A 19,813-nucleotide genomic window follows, 5' to 3' on the forward strand; every position below is an offset into this window, starting at 1 on the left:
TTTTTTTTTTTTTTTTTGGCTTATCTGTTTATTGCCAGGGTAAGCCTAGACCTTCAACTTCATGAGATTTAAACTTTTAAAATTGGAACTAGAAATTGGAACAATAATCAGACATCGTTTTCATTGTTTTTTTTTTTTTTTTTCCTGTATATTAGCTTTATTTTTCTCTCTCATTTCAGGCCCGCTTTTTATTCTAACATTAGCGTTTATGCAAATGTAAGAGCTAGTTAATCATCTAGGTTGTGTTTCCTTCCCACTTCTAATAATGCTTTGTTTATACCTAGTGTGTATGCCTCTTATTTTCCTTGTAAGTGAATAGCGTTCTGTTGTTTCTTAATCCCTCTTTTCCTTACCTCTCCCCACCAAAGACATCCATGTTTTCTATCTTAGCCACCTAATAGGGTTATAGAGGAAGTGTTCGTAGGGTTAAAATTGAAGGGCAAAAATCATTTATTTATATTTTGTTCTCCCCAGTCCTTTTTTTTTTTTGATACGGAATTTCGCTCTTGTTGCATAAGTTGGAGTGCAGTGGCATGGTCTCAGCTCACTGCAACCTTCCCTTCCTAGGTTCAAGCAATTCTGCCTCAGCCTCACAAGTAGCTGGGATTACAGGTGCCCGCCACTATGCCTCGCTAATTTTTGTATTTTTAGTAGAGAGAGGGTTTCACCATGTTGGACAGGGTGGTCTTGAACTCCTGACACAGGTGATCTGCCTGGCTCTGCCTCCCAAAGTGCTGGAATTACAGGTGTGAGCCACTGTGCCCGGCCCCCAATCCTTGATTAAGGTTTTACATATACTACATCCTCAATAAATGTTGTATGAATGTTTAAATCCCTCTTAGATGTAAGGCATTGTAGTAGTTACTATGAAAGATAGAAAGATTAACCAAATACATTTCCTACCCATGAGAAGCTTACTAGCGTTTTATCATTAGTTATTCAGTGAGGAAGATAAGGCAGGTACATAAGTAATTGAATGCAAGATTAAAAAAAAAATACATGCAATGGGAATTTACATATGAAGTGCTATGTTGGCTTCTTTTTTAAATGGCCAACATATATATCTCTTCTTTCTTGTAAGATTCCAAAAAAACTCTAGTAAAGGAATTTTTAAAATGTATAAACCCACAATAAGTAAGAAAGAGAATGGGTTGGAGGGCAAGAAAGTTCTCTAGCAAATGAGATGGCAGTTAAATGGAAGCCTTGTGACTGATGAAGTAGAACAAAAGAAGAAAGGAGTATATATAAGGCCTGGGGTATATATGAAGTGGGATATAGATGGAAAAAAAGTATTCAGAGCAAGTAAGGCCTGCAGTAAGCTGTGACAGTAAATGAACTAATCTGCTGATCATACTCTGTCATACATACATACATACATATCATACATACATAATCTGCTGATCATACCCTTGCAGATATGTCTGCAGCCAGGTACCTCCCACCACTAGGGTTTTTATCAGAGCATTCTTCTCTACGGAGTAATTGGGTACAACCTCTGGGGTAATTAGAACAGCTAATATGGGGTGAAAAGCCTTTCTCACTCTGGCATTTAGGGGTCCCCTTGCTTAATGCTGGCTTTTAAAGCCTCTCATCTTAAACTGAAGCTTGCCAGTGAGAAAACTCCTACATACATAAAGTTTTTCTCGCCTCCTTTGAAAATAAATAACCAAGTATCATTAAGCATTTGAGGAAAGCCTGCAATCTGAAAGAGGAAGATGATGATAATGAAAGAGGAAAAGTGCCCCCGGAGGAAACATGTATCAAGGAGTAGAAGAGAACTGCTAAAAGTTCTGGAAAAACAAAAGCACTGTAAAAAGCTACTGGTAATTAGTATTGATCAAAGATTTCAGGAGATGCTACTTTCATTAATTGAGAACCAGATACAATGTAAAAGAAACAGCCAGAATAGGAAAGAGCTCTTGAAGATGAGTGATTACTGCCAATATAAATTTGTTGGAAGGGTTCGAAGAAAAGTCAAAGAAATTTCCTAAAATGTAGAACAAAAGAAGAAATGACATGGAAGGTTTGAAAGACATAGATAGGTAAGGCACAGAGGGACTGTTCTAGGAAATCTAGCACCCAGCAAATAAGAATTCCAGCAAGAACGAAAAACCAAGAGGAGGAAATTAAAGAAATAATAGAGAAGAATTTCCCATAGCCGAAGGAGAAATGTCTTTAGACTGAAGGGACTCAGCAAATAAGTGAAAAAGGATCTACATCTAGATATATTCTCATGAAATTTCAAAAACAAAGACAGGGTGGGAGTGTTAGAGTTCTCATCTAATAAACTGGGGAGATTGTAGTTTGTGGTTGCTCTAAGAGGGAAATGGGGGGTTCATTATACCACTTAGATGAGTGATACAACTATTGGGAGGTGGGGAGAGGTTGGGAAAGACAAGAGAGCTAAATTCAAGTCTGACAACAGGGAATTGGCAAATAATATCTAAAACTTATGTCAAGAAATAACTGAGATGTGGAGGTAACCACCAAAAGACAACACAGAAATGAAACAGTTATTTCTTCTAGGGGAACAGGATTAGTAGGGGTGGAGAGGTGTGGCATGAGGAGACTTCTACTTCCCGTAATTTCTTCCTGCTGTTCTGTACTCCTCATTTGTAACCACGTGCCTATTACATGGTTGCTTTCTGAAATAATACTTTCTGAAAATTACTTTTCTTAAATACCTAATAAATATTAGGTTTTAAAAGTTACATATAAATGAAAGATATCAGCTCTTGAAGAAGAAAATATACCGTGGTTTGCTACAAGTGGGCTTAGCTGACAATGATTGGACAGTTTTGAAACTTGACCTTTCATATATTTGTTAAATAGCATCTCTCACATCTTTGCCTCATGGAGAAATAAGAATCATGAATTCTCAACAGTATACTTATCAACAATAAAATACAGAAATGACACAGTTAGGTGACATTGAGTTATAACTTCCTTTTTTACCGGCAAGTTTAAGAGCCAGTGAGTAAGCAAAGTGAGCAAATTATGTTAAATGGGAATGAGGATAAACCTTCTAAGCAGTATACGAACTGGAGAGACTGGGGTTAAATCACGTGCTACCTCTGAGTCTTCCTGCATTGTAGATTTTTTAAATACCCAAGTGGTATTCATATAGCTTCCCATTGTAAAATACTCAAGACTGTATTTAAAAAAAAAAAAAAAGATAAAGCAGTAGAAGCTCTCCTTCATGAATGCAGACATTTTCCTCTCTCCAGAGGTAACATGTCAACAGTTTGTTATTTCTCCTTCCAGACTGTTTTCTGTGCCTTTATCCATATTTCTGAACAAATATATATGAGGTTGAGTTTTCTGTACATTTTATTTTGTTTTTTGCTTGTTTTTAAATTATATGATACAAATTGTATTGTTCTCCAACTTTATTCCTCCTTAGTTTTGGTTTGGGATAACTATAATTTTTATGTTTTTAAAATAAGGCCAGTATTTAATGTACCATTTCAACCTAGCTTCTTAAATGGGTTGTTGGGCTTGCTTTTATTTTATTTATTATTTTATTCCTTTATTGAAGATTAACATAATACAGAAAAAGTACACAAATACTAAGTGTGGAGCTGAGTGAATTTTTACAAAGTATGCAAATCTGTGCAGCCACCATCCATGTTTAGATCTAAAGCCAGCACTTCTCACCTCCCCAGAAGCCCCCTGCCAGGCATTCTTCACTCCCCACTAAGATCACCAGATTTGAGGTGCTCTTTGGATTCTTACACTTGGTTGGCATAAATGGCTGATCATAATATCTGTCTGTGAATGTGTGATTCAATGTTGATTTAGTATAACACTGGTCTCAGAACCCCTTTAACTCTTAAAAATTATCAAGGGTTCTGCTGGCCGCAGTGGCTCACGCCTGTAATCCCAGCACTTTGGGAGACTGAGGAGGGCAGATCACAAGGTCCGGAGATCGAAACCATCCTGGCTAACACATTGAAACCCCATCTCTACAAAGAATACAAAAAATTACGCCGGCCGAAGTGGTGGGCACCTGTAATCCCAGCTACTCGGGAGGCTGAGGCAGGCGAATGGCATGAACCCAGGAGGCGGAACTTGCAGTGAGCCGAGATGGCGCCACTGCCCTCCAGCCTGGGCGACAGAGCGAGACTCCGTCTCAAAAAATAATAATAATTATTATTATTATTATCAAGGGTTCCAAATGAGTTTGTGTTTTCGTTTGTTATATCTAATTATTTGTATTGTGTTAGAAATTAAAACTGAGAAAACTTTAAAACACAGGAACACACAAACACATATTTTTTTGACCATCAGAATGACATAATTACAAGTCATGTGGCCTCAGGAAAAGTACATATGGTACATAACGAGAGAATGAGACTTTTAAAAAAGCCATGGTGCTCAGTGTTATGAAAATGATTTGACCTCATGGGTTCTGTGGAAGAACCTCAGAGACTCCCAGGGCTTCCCCCAGATCATACCTTGAGAGCTGCTCCTTTAAAATGTGTGTAAATTAGTTAAACCTTTGATTTATTGTCCTCACAGAGAACGTCAGGATGCAGATGGGCAAATGAAGGAGCTCCAGGATCAGCTCGAAGCAGAACAGTATTTCTCAGTAAGTTCCAGACGCATTAATTTGCAAATAGCAAACAGTTTTGGATGGGATGTTTTATTTATACCATACAACTCATATAAAAAGAGCAGCTGGGCAAAAGAATATAGATAGTTTAAGAGAAATTTATTATTGCTAGAAAAATAATTCTAAGCACATAACATACCTGATGAAGCTGATTAACAGCATTGTTTTCAGGAAGAAAATATTTTCATAAGGCAAGAAATAAAATTATAATAAAATTATCATTTTTAATAGTTGTGCTTTTTTGAGATCAGTTTTAGAAATATGAAGTAGAAACTCCTGTTTTATTGATTTAACCTAACAACATTTTTTGTCTAATTCTTAATGTTTTTCCTTCCCTCCTTACTCATTTTACCTATCTGTGCTATTAAATGAGAAATATCACTATGATATCCAGTTGAAAATCATGCTTCTTAATTATTAGCTGAATTTGTATTAGTTAATTGATGACTAGAAATAGGAAAGTTCATTAAACTATTCATTTGCTCAGGGACTTAACAGTAAGAAGATATATGTATGTGTTCGTTCTCCTTTTTGTCTGGATAACTTTTGAATGTGAAGCAATATTCCTGATGATGATATACATTTTATTTATTTTGCTATTTAGACCCTTTATAAAACACAAGTTAGGGAGCTTAAAGAAGAATGTGAAGAAAAGACCAAACTTGGTAAAGAATTACAGCAAAAGAAACAGGAATTACAGGATGAACGGTAAGTATGAGACCCTTGTCTCTTTTTGTTCATAGCTGTATACTTTGCTCCTAGAACAATGCCTGGTAATCACCAAATAAAAAATTATTGATGAAGTGAATTAGACAAAAACTTTCACTTAATAGTGAAAACTGAACCATTAAAATGGTATATTGCTAAAATGTAGGGACTCTTTGGCTGCTCAACTGGAGATCACCTTGACCAAAGCAGATTCTGAGCAACTGGCTCGTTCAATTGCTGAAGAACAATATTCTGATTTGGAAAAAGAGAAGATCATGAAAGAGCTGGAGATCAAAGAGATGATGGCTAGACACAAACAGGAACTTACCGAAAAAGATGCCACAATTGCTTCTGTAAGTCAAATTCTTGGTGCTTTTTTGGATTATAATTAAATTGCTGTATCTTAAACCTTCTTTAGACATACTAAGTATCACAGATCTAAATGAAAAATCATGTATGCTGACTACAAGATTTTTTATCTAGTTAACTGTCATCTTCTCAGTGTTGTCAGAGGAGCTTACTAAAAGTGACTTCACCTGTTAATGAATTCAAAGTTAAAGGTCTAAAGTGAAAGGGTCATTTTTTTTTTCTTTTTAAATAAAACTTAGTTCAGAAGAATCTTGAAACTACCAGGAAAACAGTTCCATGCAGGTTGAAAAAATTGCAATAAAAATTTCAGAGAGAGGTCAAATATCAAGTAGTTAGGTTTACCCTATCAATTAACTAGACATATTGAAATGCTGCAGTAATTAAAAAGTGTGGTATTAGAACAGGGATATTCAATCCTGTTCAGTGGAAATGAAAAAGGGAGGCCATAAAGATTTCTGCACATACAGGAACTTGGTGTATATGATGGGAGTGGCAGTGTACAAATCACAGGGAAAGGACACATTTCATAAATGGTTTTGGAATAACTGTATTTTTATGTGGAAAGGAATAAAATTAAATCCCCACTACACCACACAGAAAAGTAAATTCTAGCTATCTTAAGGACTAACTATGAAAAATAAAAATTTTAAGCTATTAGAACAGAATCTAAAAGTTGCATATGACAGAGGACAGCATAAACAAATGACAGAAAAGAGATATTTGTAATATATTTATTAAACAAGAGATTTGTATCTACAGTATATGTAGAATGTCTGTAATTCAGTAAGATAAGATTAAAGAATTTGGAAGAAAACTTAGCTAAAAGGGAAAATGTAAATATATAAGCACATACTTAACCTCACTATTGTTCAAGAAAAGCCTAGGTAAAACAACTTTGAAATACCATTTCGTACCCATCACGTTGGCAGAAATTCAGTGGCTGACAATTTCAAGTGTCTGAAGAATATCTAGAAAATGGCATTCTTATTCACTATGGGAAGTATAAATTTGGTATGGCATAGTACAGTAAGTAATATGACAGTTTCCAGTAAATTTTAGGCATTCACATAATGCAGTCCAAAGAAAGTCTACATTAAGATAAATACACTATAGAAACTTCGGCACAATGCTTATAGCAGCATAAATATGTTAGCAAAAACTCAAATATCCATGAATGAATGAATGAATGCATGCATTAAATGTAATAGAAGATGGAACTATTATGTCAGTTAAAATGAATTAGGTCTTCATTTGTATCAGCAATTTAATACTTTAATATGCTATTGAGTGAAAACAGTTACAGAAAGATAAATTCAGTAAGATTGAAAATCACAGCCTGGCATGCTGGCTCATACCTGTAATTGCAGCACTTTGGGAGTTCAAGGTAGGAGTATTGCTTGAGCTCCAGGAGTTTGAGACCAGCCTGGGCAACACAGTGAGACCCTGTTTCTACCAAGAAAAAAAAAAAATGTAGCCAGGTGTGGTGGTTCATGCCTATAGTCCCAGCTAGCTACTCATGGGGGCTGAGGTGAGAGGACCCTTAGAGCCCTGGAGGCTGGGGCTACAGTGAGTGGTGATCGAGTGCCATTGCACTCCAGCCTGGGCAACAGAGCTTGAGACCTTGTCTCCAAAAAGAGAAAAAAAAAAAAAAAAGAAGAAAATCACATAAAGCCACACTATGTATTGTTTCATGTGTATGTAATGAAATACAATCATGGGTGGAAAGGGGAAACACATAATTTACAATAAAACTTCCTTCACACCAGGTGCTTTGGCCCATGCCTATAAGTAATCCCAGCACTTTGAGAGGCCTAGGCAGGTGATCACTTGAGGCCAGGAGTTTGAGACCAACCTGACCAACATAGTGAAACCCCTTCTCTACTAAAAATACAAAAATCAGCCAGGTGTGGTGGCACATGCCTGTAATCCCAGCTACTCAGGAGGCTGGGGCAGGAGAATCACTTGAAACCAGGAGGCGGAGGTTGCAGTGAGCTGAGATCACGCCACTGCACTCCTAGGTGACAAAGCAAGACTCAGCCTGGGTGACAGAGCAAGACTCACAAAAAAAATAAAAGGAAAAATAAAATAAGAGGTTTAACAATATTCTAGAATGTTTCTTATTTGAATCATTGTTTTATAACATAAACTATGTAAATTGGGATGTGATTATTTTTTCCTCTTTCATTTCTTAGCTTGAAGAAACTAATAGGACCCTAACTAGTGATGTTGCCAATCTTGCAAATGAGAAAGAAGAATTAAATAACAAGCTGAAAGATGTTCAAGAGCGTATGTATTAACAAAAATGTTTATTTTCCATATACCTAATGTTTATCAGCTACTGTAATTACCAATGTAATTTTAACTTTTTTCCATGTTTCAGAACTGTCAAGATTGAAAGATGAAGAAATAAGCGCAGCAGCTATTAAAGCACAGTTTGAGAAACAGCTGTTAACAGAAAGAACACTCAAAACTCAAGTATGTATAATAGAATCTAAATATGATTTTGAATTCTGTCTCAGTTTATCTGTTTTACATTTTACTTTGAACATTACAAGTTGGTAGCGTAGTCATCGAATGTACCAATATTTGTGAAGTCACAATTATCTGATTTTTGCCAGGTTGGGAGAAGTTAGATTTAATTAATATTGTTCAATTCTATAGCTACTAAAATTTTTCTTAATTTTTCCTTTTGGAATCACATTCTCTTTCAATTTATTGTTGTAATTTAATATGTTTTTCTACTTTTAAGAACTGTTGGGATTGACCATTTACTGACAACCTGAAAAGGGTCAGTTAGTTCACTCTCTGCCAACTCCTACAGTTGCATATGTATTGCATGAACAGGTGGGGTACTAGGTACTCTTCACCGTTGTTGGACATAGAATATTTTATTAATATGATGCCACTGCAAAATATTCTTCCTCCAGAATAAAAGCAGAAAGGTCTGCCTATTAAAGTCTCTCTTAGAACTAAAAAGTCATAATGGTAGAAAGCAACATCAGATCAATTCTATAAATATTTAAATTATAATTCTCAGAAAACACGAATAAAAATCTAATGGCGCATTGGATGGAGAAGGATGATGAGTAGTAAAGGAGGTGTATTATTTAAATATTATAAAAAGTGTTTCTTTGTAGCCCTGTGTGTAGGGAAGGAGAGTATTTGTGATTGCATAACTTGTTGCTATTGATGAGATACTGAGAAACCATACACGTAATTTATTTTATTTATGTATTATACTTACTTTTACATTTTTTTAAGGCTGTGAATAAGTTGGCTGAGATCATGAATCGCAAAGAACCTGTCAAGCGTGGTAATGACACAGATGTGCGGAGAAAAGAGAAGGAGAATAGAAAGCTACATATGGAGCTTAAATCTGAACGTGAGAAATTGACCCAGCAGATGATCAAGTACCAGAAAGAACTGAATGAAATGCAGGCAGTAAGAATACTTTTTGGACTCTACTGAAGACTTCTTTTTAAGAAGTAGAATTATTTTCATATCTGTTTGTTTTACTGGTTATAGACCATTTCTATTATTTAATAATTATTATTGAACCCAGAAGCAAAATGTTGAGTTGTGTTGCATCCAATTAACTTATTGTAATTAAATTTCTTATAGCAAATAGCTGAAGAGAGCCAGATTCGAATTGAACTGCAGATGACATTGGACAGTAAAGACAGTGACATTGAGCAGCTGCGGTCACAACTCCAAGCCTTGCATATTGGTCTGGATAGTTCCAGTATAGGCAGTGGACCAGGGGATGCTGAGGCAGATGATGGGTTTCCAGGTATGGATTTGCTTTCAGCACTACTATTTGTCTTAAACATAAATCAGTTGATTGTTTTAAGTCTTGCGACTGACTGCTCTGAAGGAAAAATGTTTGTATTTTCTTTAAGGGAAAACCTACTCCTTGGAGTAAGGATTCAAGTAACATTTCAAGCTTATTTTATTTGTTGATTTTTTTTACAAAGTTTTTCATAAACATACAAAAGAAAAACTCCACATGTCTAGTTTTTAAATTATTATATATTATATTAGCTCTATTTTTAAGCTTTCATTTCATTTTCTCTTCTTTCTGCATTCTTACTTCCTTTTATGTTGGGTGTTTAGTTCATATCACTCAGTCACACACTATGGAATCCATGTCATTCACCTACCAACGTTCCTCTACTTCTCTCAATATTGCCACTAAGCCTTCCAGTTCTCACATGCTCCTTGACTCTGATTCTGACTCAGAAGAAGAATCTTTGCCTTACTTACCCATTTCATCGGAACCTAATGGTACAGGTGATATCCTGAAAATCTTTTCATCTTTGGAGTTTTCCTCACTACCCTTAATTTTAGTCCTTTTGAAGTTTTTTTTATATAACATTAACTAATAACCACTAACTCTACTATGTTGTTGTAGACTCAGTTAAAAATAAACTGCTGCATGAATAAAGAATTTGTTTTTAAGGTATTTTCTCATGACATTGCTGTTGTAATTGATAGATGCCGACTTGCGAGAAATGGAGTAATACATTATATTGCTTAAGAGCGCATGGTTTCATTGCTTGTTTTAGCCATTTTCAACCAAGAAGAAATTCTTCCTGAAGTTTTGTAACAAGAGTGATGGTACAGAAAAAGTATTTCGACTGATTCAGAGGATAAACTTAAGGTTTTTACTGAGTACTTACTGACATTATCCTAGGTATATGTCCTTCATAAGAAACATGAAAGAATTTCACCTGGTCATTACCCTGAAAGAGATTACAGTTTAAATGAAAAAACCAGAGAGTTCCTTCATTCAGAGTCAAAGAGGCAGCCCTGTGTGATCTTTCAAGACTGCAGTTTCCTCATCTAAATTAGGGGAATTTATGTAAAGCGTCCAGCACAGTTGATACATAATAGAAGTTAAATAAGTGATAGCTACTTTTACTATTAGAATAACTTCCCCATTTCACGTATTTATTTCCGCTATTTCACGTATTTATTTCATTAAAAGGCATTGATCAAATGTAATTAAAACAAATTCCAAGGTTCATACACATTCCTTAGTTGAATTACAATGTTACTGATTTTGATATTTTGGAATTTAGAAATCTTTTGATTATTTTGCTGCTTATTAACCAAATTTTATCTAAAATGTACATAATTGGTCAGTTGTGATGGCTCACGCCTATAATCCTAGTACTTTGAGAGGCTGAAGCAGACAGATCACGTGAGGTCAGGAGTTCAGGACTAACCTGGCCAACATGGTGAAACCCCATCTCTACTAAAAATACAAGAAGTAGCTGGGCGTGCTGGCGCGTGCCTGTAATCCCAGCTACCTGGGAAGCTGAGGCAGGAGAATCACTGGAACCCAGGACGCAGAGGCTGCAGTGAGCCGAGATTATGCCACTACATTCCAGCCTCGGCGACAGAGCAAGACTTCATCTCAAAAAAAATAAATAAAATAAAATTTACATTATTTTATTTTATAGTAGTTATTCTAAAAGTTCATTTTCTCTGAACACATAGTTATAAAAACTATATTTACTCCTTGAAAGTGTGCACGATGTGGCCTTCTTCCAAAGGAAAAATAAAGGAGTCTGAGACAGGTGTACCAATGAGAATAGAGAGTTGCTGCTGCTGCTTTTTTTTATTATTATTATTATTTTTTTTTTGGCAGCTTTTCTGATTATAAATGCATGAATTTAATCAGTGGAACATTTGACTTTATAAAACTATAGACTATCTGTTTCCAATATGATATAACCTGGATTTTGTTTTGCATTGCATAACTTTTTACTGCTGATCCTGTACTATTGCTGTATCCTAGATGATGTATAGTGATAAATTCTAAAGGAATTTTATTTGTTTTATAAATTTTGTATTAAAATTTTATTAAGTTCTTTGTTATCTAAGGAGAATTGTTATCTTTATCCTCATATGTTGTGCTTATTTGTAGAATCAAGATTAGAAGGATGGCTTTCATTGCCTGCACGAAACAACACTAAGAAATTTGGATGGGTTAAAAAGGTAATTGATACTTTGGAATATGAGCCTTTTGTTTTTGTTTTAACTCCAGTCATTTGGCTTTTGTAGTTGCAGGATATACGTGACTGGTACTTTTAGACACATAGAACTTGTTTATACTTTAGGATTTGAAATTGTATGATTTTAATTATCTTTGCAAAAATTTTTTGTCCTCATATCTTGTTAATAGTAAGACAGATTTTATTGTTAGGAAATTGTTGATTTTGATACTTTTGCTGTTTTGGTGGGAAAAGAACTGTGAATCTAGTAAAAAAGACCCATTTATTTATTTTCCTCTCTTACTATGATTATTGATGTTATTGTGTTTATTTTTGAGAAGGTTATTAATGATGTTGGATCCCAAAGCTAGCTAAGTCCAAAAAATATTTTACTTTACTTCTCCCCACAATTTGCTTATTTAAAATATCTATTAATATAAACAAAATGTATTGTTATTTTAAGGAAGACTTTCCTAAAGATATATTAAGTACTTTTTAGTTACTTAGTATGATTTTTATTGCTAATACAGAATTTATTTTTTAAAAAAATCAATAAATAAGGTATATAAACACTTGAATTACTGATTTCTTTTCTCCCTGTTTTAACAGTATGTGATTGTAAGCAGTAAGAAGATTCTTTTCTATGACAGTGAACAAGATAAAGAACAATCTAATCCTTACATGGTTTTAGATATAGAGTAAGTGTTTTTATTAGAATATTTAGAAATTCTATCTTTTCTTATCTTTTAAAGTATAAGAGTAACAATGCAATTTATTAGTCATAGTATAGCTCCTGCTGTACTATTGTTACATTTTCCTGTGATTTGCTTCATACAGATGAAAGTCTGGGATACAGGGTTAGCTAAAACATCTTTATTTCATGGGCCTTTGATATATTATTTTTTGAAACTAATTAGAAAATTTCTGACAGAGGTTTGTAAAAATCTTAGTTAATTATATAATTAATAGAACAAAATATTCTGAGTTCCTAACATGGGTCAAAGTAGTGTTTAACTTCTGACATAAGTATAGAATAATTAATATATAATTTGATCCTTGGGTGATATTTTATTCCTTTATTCAAAATTTTTTACAGCAAATTATTTCATGTCCGACCAGTTACACAGACAGATGTATATAGAGCAGATGCTAAAGAAATTCCAAGGATATTCCAGGTAAACATAGTTTTGTTTATATTTGGTTGGTTGGCTTTGGTTTTTTTTTTTCACATTTAGAAGTTGTCAAATGACGTGGCATATTAAATCTCTTCATTCTTTGGCCCTCTTCAGGTTACCTTTCTGTTTCAGTCCTATTTAAAGATGGTTTGTTGCTTTGTGACTTTTGTGCTTAATTCTGTTTGGGAACATCTTCATTCCTGTCTCCATTTTATTTGTTAAAGCTTGTAGTGTGTTTGTATCATGTTTCTGGTCTTTGCTATATTTTTATTTAAGGTTGGTTATGACTTTTTTTAAGCATGAATTTTTTTCCCTTCTGTTGTTGTGTAATCTCAGCTCTCTAGAAAGTTAGAAAAGTCAGTTATGGAGGTAAATTTTGTACCTTGTAACCCTTTTACCTCCAATTTAAAGTGAAGCCACATTCTTCCCTTTATTACTTCCATTTTAAAATTAGTCAAACCAACAATGACTTACTGATTTCCTTCTATGTAAGAGTCATTGTGCTTGGTGTACTGTGTGGAAGTTGGCTCCTTGTTTTCTGGAGGCTTATCATGTTTATTTGGAGTATAATACACATCCTTTCCTCTTTCTTTTCCCCCTCAACTCTCAAAATACAGGACTTTTAAAATGAAGCTGTGCTTATAGCTGTTACCCAGTTTTCTGTTAAGTATTACAAAACACCAATTAGTATAATCACCACATTTCTTCAAGTGATTGTTTTGAACAGTCCCTCCCAGAAAAACTTTCTAACACCTATGAAGTGCACATTTGCCTTTTGCTGACCTATTTTGATAGTACTGCTAAAGCATGGGTGTTACAAAGAAAATAAGGAGGCAGCATTTGAAGACGATCAGTTCTTTTGAAATGCAAACCAAAGTGACTGTCTTATGACTTTTCTTACATAAGCTTTTGATTGTTTGCATAATCAAGAGCTTAAGTTTGTACTTCAGATACATTTTCTTCTCTCTGAATAATTTAGGCTAATGTTATTTTACTTACACTGTCAGAATTGTTACTACATAAGAAATAGCATGTTTGGAAATCATTTATCGTTCTTTTGACATTCATAGATTCTGTATGCCAATGAAGGAGAAAGTAAGAAGGAACAAGAATTTCCAGTGGAGCCAGTTGGAGAAAAATCTAATTATATTTGCCACAAGGGACATGAGTTTATTCCTACTCTTTATCATTTCCCAACCAACTGTGAGGCTTGTATGAAGCCCCTGTGGCACATGTTTAAGCCTCCTCCTGCTTTAGAGTGCCGCCGTTGCCATATTAAGTGTCATAAAGATCACATGGACAAAAAGGAGGAGATTATAGCACCTTGCAAAGGTAAATGGTAAATTACTTGCTCCATCGATATTGGTTATGTTGAGATCATTTTAAGCACATTAATTTTTTTTTCAAATTTTTCTTTATAGTGTATTATGATATTTCAACGGCAAAGAATCTATTATTACTAGCAAATTCTACAGAAGAGCAGCAGAAGTGGGTTAGTCGATTGGTGAAAAAGATACCAAAAAAGCCCCCAGCTCCAGACCCTTTTGCACGATCATCTCCTAGAACTTCAATGAAGATACAGCAAAACCAGTCTATTAGACGGCCAAGTCGACAGCTTGCCCCAAACAAACCTAGGTAATAAATTAAAATGTGGTAAGAAAAAAAAAATCTATTAAAATATTTTGTATTTATAGTCAAACTACAGATTTTCCTAGTTAGTTTTCCTTTGCTTGGTATTTTAGTGAACTGTGGAATACCAAGTGTTTGGAACTGTTTTAATGTGCATGTTATATTCATCGATTCAGATGAAAGTAATATAAATTTATTTACTAAATCACACACATACAGTAAATTCAACCAAAAATCTTTAAAGATTTTTGTTGTGTTTATTTGTACAGTAAATCCTCACTTAACATTGTCCGTAGGTTCTTTGAACCTGCGACTTTAAGCAAAACAATGGCAGGTCCTAGAATTAGGTTGTTTCCTTCAAAATTGTTTTGTTATAACCTTGATGAGAAGAAAATGGTTTTGTTATATTTCATTTAGCTTAAAGTCGTACTTTCCAAGAACCTATCGATGATGTCAAGTGAGGACTTACTGTATAATGATATAATTTTCAGCTTTTATGAGCACTTGAGTAATTTAATAACTTAAAAGATAGAATTAACATTGTACACAGACCTCACATTGTTAAGTGCACACACTGTGTTTCATATTATAAGCTTTTATTATGTTACATGATTTGGGAGGCAGGTTTAAAATCAGCTTAAGTTTTAAATCTATAAAACAGTATCTTGAGTGTGATTTTAACAGCAACATAGACCAGCTTTAAAAATGCAAGTATGAGCTAATGGATAAAAGTGGCCATTCCTTGGAATTGAGGTAGAGTTAGGAAAATGGAGTAAGGTCAGGGTTGATCATTATGCACCAAAACATTTTGATGGAGCCATTTTCGGATAGCTACGTGAAAGTCCTTTAGTTAAATATCTTGATTCGCAATAGCCATTTCTTGACTTACTAACTACTTCAGCATTTATAAACATTGCTATGCATTGAACATGAAATGAACACAATAATTTGGTTAGCTAAAGGAAAAAGCATATACTTTGATCAGGTATCTAATTTCAGGTATCCTTTTGGTTCCCTGACACAGGACCTTCAGTATATGAATATTGATGTGCATTGGCTATATTGTCGGAAATCTGATTCTGACCACAAACATCTTAGATGAAACTTTCTTGAAACTAATCTCTCAAGGAAATAATTAGAATGACAAAGGCAGAATTGGTGTTTCAGCAGTGAAAATGTTTAATATTTTGTGTGAGGTATGATAAAACTAAACAAAATTAGTGATTATTGACTAAAGCTAAAGAAACTCAGAATTCAGAGATACTGAAGGCCATTTCATGTGCCTTTGGTAAAACATCTGAAAATTAAATTTATATTATTAATATTGTAGAGCTATTAATGCCTAAATGGTATTTTAATACCTTATAGTGTATAGTGATTTCAGTTTCCAGAGTACTTCTCTACATATTCTTTCCTCTCATTTAACTTCTTATGTATTATCTCCTATGCTCTTTAAAATAGTCCTGTGGAATAGAACAGGTATTGTTATACTTAGTTTTGATTAAGACTCCAGAAGGGGTTTGTCTAGATCTAGAATTATAACAACTCCAGATATCCTTTTGATATATTTTTTCCTTTTGTGCTATTTGACACATTAATGATTTCACTACATATGATAACATATATCGAATTAGTTTATGAGGCATGCTCCCAATTATGTAACAGGCTGTTTTTATGTACACTGACTTACAAATACCTTCCTTTCCCAATCCAAATCAGTGTTATGGTCTGTTTGAAAGTACATTTACTTCTGATTTTTGTTACTTTTTTTTTTTTAAACTTCTGGCCTTGCCCTGTGAATCATTCTTCATTGATTTTTTTTTTAATACATTTTGTCATAGCAACGGTAAGTAGTAGGAATTTCTTTCTCTCACATCTGCATGTAAATAAAACTAATATCAAAACTGACTGTAAAATGTGTAGTGTACATTTTGTGAAAAAATTTAATACATTCTTTGAAATTCTAAACATAAAGATGGTCACATTTATAATATAATTTGGATTTTGTTGTGCATCTGCAACATTATTTCCATTGTTTTTGGCATTTGAGTCTCCATTGTTTCATGTACTCCTAGCATTGTATCTGTATCTCTTACATGAATCAATCAACCTGCATTATTATTATTATTATTATTATTATTTTTTTTTTTTTTTTTTTTTTTTTTTTTTTTTTTTTTTTGAGACAGGGTCTCACTTTGTTGCCCAGGCTGGAGTGCAATGGCATAATCATGGCTGACTGCAGCCTTGACCTCCCAGGCCCAAGTGATTATTCTCTCACCTCAGCCTCCCAGAGTAGCTGGGACCACATGCATGCACCATGACACCTGGCTAATTTATTTTTATTTTTATTTTTTGTAGAGATAGGGGTCTCCCTATGTTGCCCAGGCTGGTCTCAAACGCCTGGCCTTAAGCAATCCTCCCACCTCAGCCTCCCAAAGTGCTGGGATTACAGGCATGAGCCACCATGCCTGGCCAGTATTCCATACTGAATGTCACATTTTAAGAGTCACTTATACAAAATTGAAGCGTATATAGATGAGAATAACAGAGGTTGCAGTATGTCATTTGAAAGTATACAAATGTAGCAAGCAAAGGAACTCAGGATATTTTGTTTTCTAAAGACATTACTTGAAAGGATGAGAGATGATAAATAGTACTAAACAGCTAAAGACCTTTTCCTTGGAAGATGTATTAGAAGAAGAACCAATCAGAAAGGCAAATCGTGAATCTCATTGAGTAGCATGGTTCCAGGGAGGAATCAAGCCTCAGGCTGGATGGCTTTTAACATTCTACTGGACTAAAGCCCGTTCAATATACAAATGGGTGGAACTAGTAAAGGGTCATCCAAGAAAACGGAGGCGCAGAATTGCTGGTGTGTCTCGGCAGTGATCTGATATCTAGCTCTTTGTTTGAGTTTGTTTAATATTAGTCTTAGCAGTAGTCAGTCTAGCTTTAGTTGAACTAATTTGACATGGTATCCTTCTTAAAACAAAGTTTGGCTTTGTTAGATACATCAAATATAAAGTGAACCCATAAATGTTCACTTAACCATTTTTGGTAACTTTTCCTTAGTGTCTTTGTTTGTGGTCATCTGCCATTACATCTTTTCTTCTTCTTTTTTTTTTTTTTGTGAGATGGCGTCTCGGTGTGTCACCCAGGCTGGAGTGTAGTGGCATGATCTCGGTTCACCACAACCCTCCACCTTCCATGTTCAAGCAATTCTCCTGCCTCAGCCTTCTGAGTAGTTGGGATTACAGGCATGCACCATCACGCCCGGCTAATTTTTGTAATTTTAGTAGAGATGGGGTTTCCCCATGTTGGCCAGGCTGGTCTTGAACTCCTGACCTCAGGTGATCTGCCCGCCTGGGCCTCCCAAAGTGCTGGGATTACAGGTATGAGCCACCGCACCTGGCCTCATTACCTCATCTGTGGCTGCTTTGACAGTCCTGGTTCTGATTGTTTGGTTTTTTTTTTTTTTTTTTTTTTTTTTTTTTTTTTTTTTTTTTTGAGACAAAGTCTTGCTCTGTCACCCAGGGTGGAGTGCAGTGGTGCCATCTTGGCTCACTGCAACCTCCTCCTCCTGGGTTCAAGCAATTCTCCTGTCTCAGCCTCATGAGTAGCTGGAACTACAGGTGCGTGCCACCACACCCAGCTAATTTTTTGTATTTTTAGTAGAGACGGGGTTTCACCCTGTTCGCCACCTGACCTGGTGATCTGCCTGCCTCGGCCTCCAAAAGTGCTGGGATTGCAGGTGTGAGCCATCACGCTCAGCCTCTCCTCTTAACTCTGTTTTCAGCACTTCTTTTTTTTCTATAGTGGTGAAGTTTATTAAAGTAATAGATAAGTGTTAGCTATTATTATACTAGTTTATCCGCAGAACCACCCTGTGAGGTAGCTATTAATATATCTCCATTTAACAGATGAAGAAAGTAAGGCACAGAAAGCTTGTGTACCCAAGGTCACCCAGCTAATAAGTGGCAGAGCCATGACTTTAGATCCAGATAATCTTGTTCTGGAACCTTGACTTGGAACTGAAGTAGTCACTGCCTCATTATGATAAGAGTAGAACTTAATTAATTGACAGTTCATAAAAATAATGTGTACAAATGCTATTCTACAGTAGTGGTTTTTTTTGGTACTTTTGAGTTAAAATTAAAATGCCATACTGGAAAAGTAGGAAATTTGTGAATAAAATGCTAATTTTTGATGAAGACAATTTGGGGAATCCTAATTTGTTTCAATGCAAGATAAAAATATACCAGTCTGGGCCAGGTGCGGTGGCTTACGCGTGTAATCCCGGCACTTTGGGAGGCCAAGGCGGGTGGATCACCTGAGGTCAGGAGTTCCAGACAAGCCTGGCCAAGATGGTGAAACCCCGTCTCTACTAAAAATACAAAAATTAACTGGGTGTGGTGGCAGACACCTGTAATCCCAGCTACTCGGGAGGCTGAGGCAGAGAATTGCTTGAACCCAAGAGGTGGAGGTTGCAGTAAGCCGAGATTGCGCCACTGCACTCCAGCCTGGGCAACAGAGTGAGACTCCATCTCAAAAAAAAAAAAAAAAAATTAGATACCAGTCTGGCTAGAGGGCATTGTTCTTTAATTATTTTTCTTTTAAAGATTTTTTTTAACGCAGTATTTAATGCATGTAGAAAAATATAAAGCAAAAATGCAGCAAATGCTCATTTATTGAGTTTTAAGAAGTAAAACATGGCAACACAGTTAAAACTTAAGGGAGGAAGTAGCTATTGTGTCATTATTATCTTTGTTCTTCTCCATTTCTAAATGTTAGAAAGTTAACAGTCTACTTGGGAAAATAATGAAGTTATATACAATTTGATGTGTCAAAAATAAATCCATACATGAATATATACCTGATCTTGAATTGGAGAAGAATTTTCCAATAATAAAAGCAAAGAAAACAAAGCCAAAGATCAACTACCCCAAAATTGAAGCCTTGTAAATGTAAAAAACACCATGTCTTTACAAAATATATGAGAAAGATGAGCTACTGTCTTCACATATGAAAAGTTCTTATAAATCATTGAGAAAAAAGATTGCCTCATCCCCATACAGAATTAGTGAGGTGTATGCAGGCATTATGGAAACAGCTGTTACATGTTAAAAAAAAAAAAAAGGGATCAGCCTGATTACGGTAGTCCCCCTTTATCTCAAGGGATATGTATTCCAAGACCCCCAGTGGATGCCTGGAATCAGGAATAGTGCTGTGCCGTACACATACCATTTTTAAAAATCTGATAATGAAGACCCTTAATAAGTGACTAATAGGCATGGATATGCTGGACAAAGGGATGACTC

The 19,813-nt window shown here is 35.1% G+C and overlaps 1 protein-coding gene across 1 annotated transcript in view; it reads left to right on the top strand.

Annotated features, from left to right (window-relative positions):
- Nucleotides 1–19,813, top strand: part of ROCK2 (Rho-associated, coiled-coil containing protein kinase 2) — a 167,997-nt gene that overhangs the window by 140,518 nt on the left and 7,666 nt on the right. The window contains exons 21-32 of the mRNA XM_011965282.1: nucleotides 4,522–4,591; nucleotides 5,220–5,323; nucleotides 5,490–5,676; nucleotides 7,885–7,978; nucleotides 8,073–8,167; nucleotides 8,954–9,133; nucleotides 9,314–9,482; nucleotides 11,625–11,695; nucleotides 12,301–12,389; nucleotides 12,788–12,866; nucleotides 13,937–14,198; nucleotides 14,288–14,501. Coding sequence (XP_011820672.1) covers nucleotides 4,522–4,591; nucleotides 5,220–5,323; nucleotides 5,490–5,676; nucleotides 7,885–7,978; nucleotides 8,073–8,167; nucleotides 8,954–9,133; nucleotides 9,314–9,482; nucleotides 11,625–11,695; nucleotides 12,301–12,389; nucleotides 12,788–12,866; nucleotides 13,937–14,198; nucleotides 14,288–14,501 — 1,614 coding nt within the window. The remainder of the gene's footprint in view (nucleotides 1–4,521; nucleotides 4,592–5,219; nucleotides 5,324–5,489; nucleotides 5,677–7,884; nucleotides 7,979–8,072; nucleotides 8,168–8,953; nucleotides 9,134–9,313; nucleotides 9,483–11,624; nucleotides 11,696–12,300; nucleotides 12,390–12,787; nucleotides 12,867–13,936; nucleotides 14,199–14,287; nucleotides 14,502–19,813) is intronic.

Source organism: Mandrillus leucophaeus, unplaced genomic scaffold (genome assembly GCF_000951045.1).
Source record: "Mandrillus leucophaeus isolate KB7577 unplaced genomic scaffold, Mleu.le_1.0 Scaffold72, whole genome shotgun sequence".
Classification (NCBI taxonomy): Eukaryota; Metazoa; Chordata; class Mammalia; order Primates; family Cercopithecidae; genus Mandrillus; species Mandrillus leucophaeus.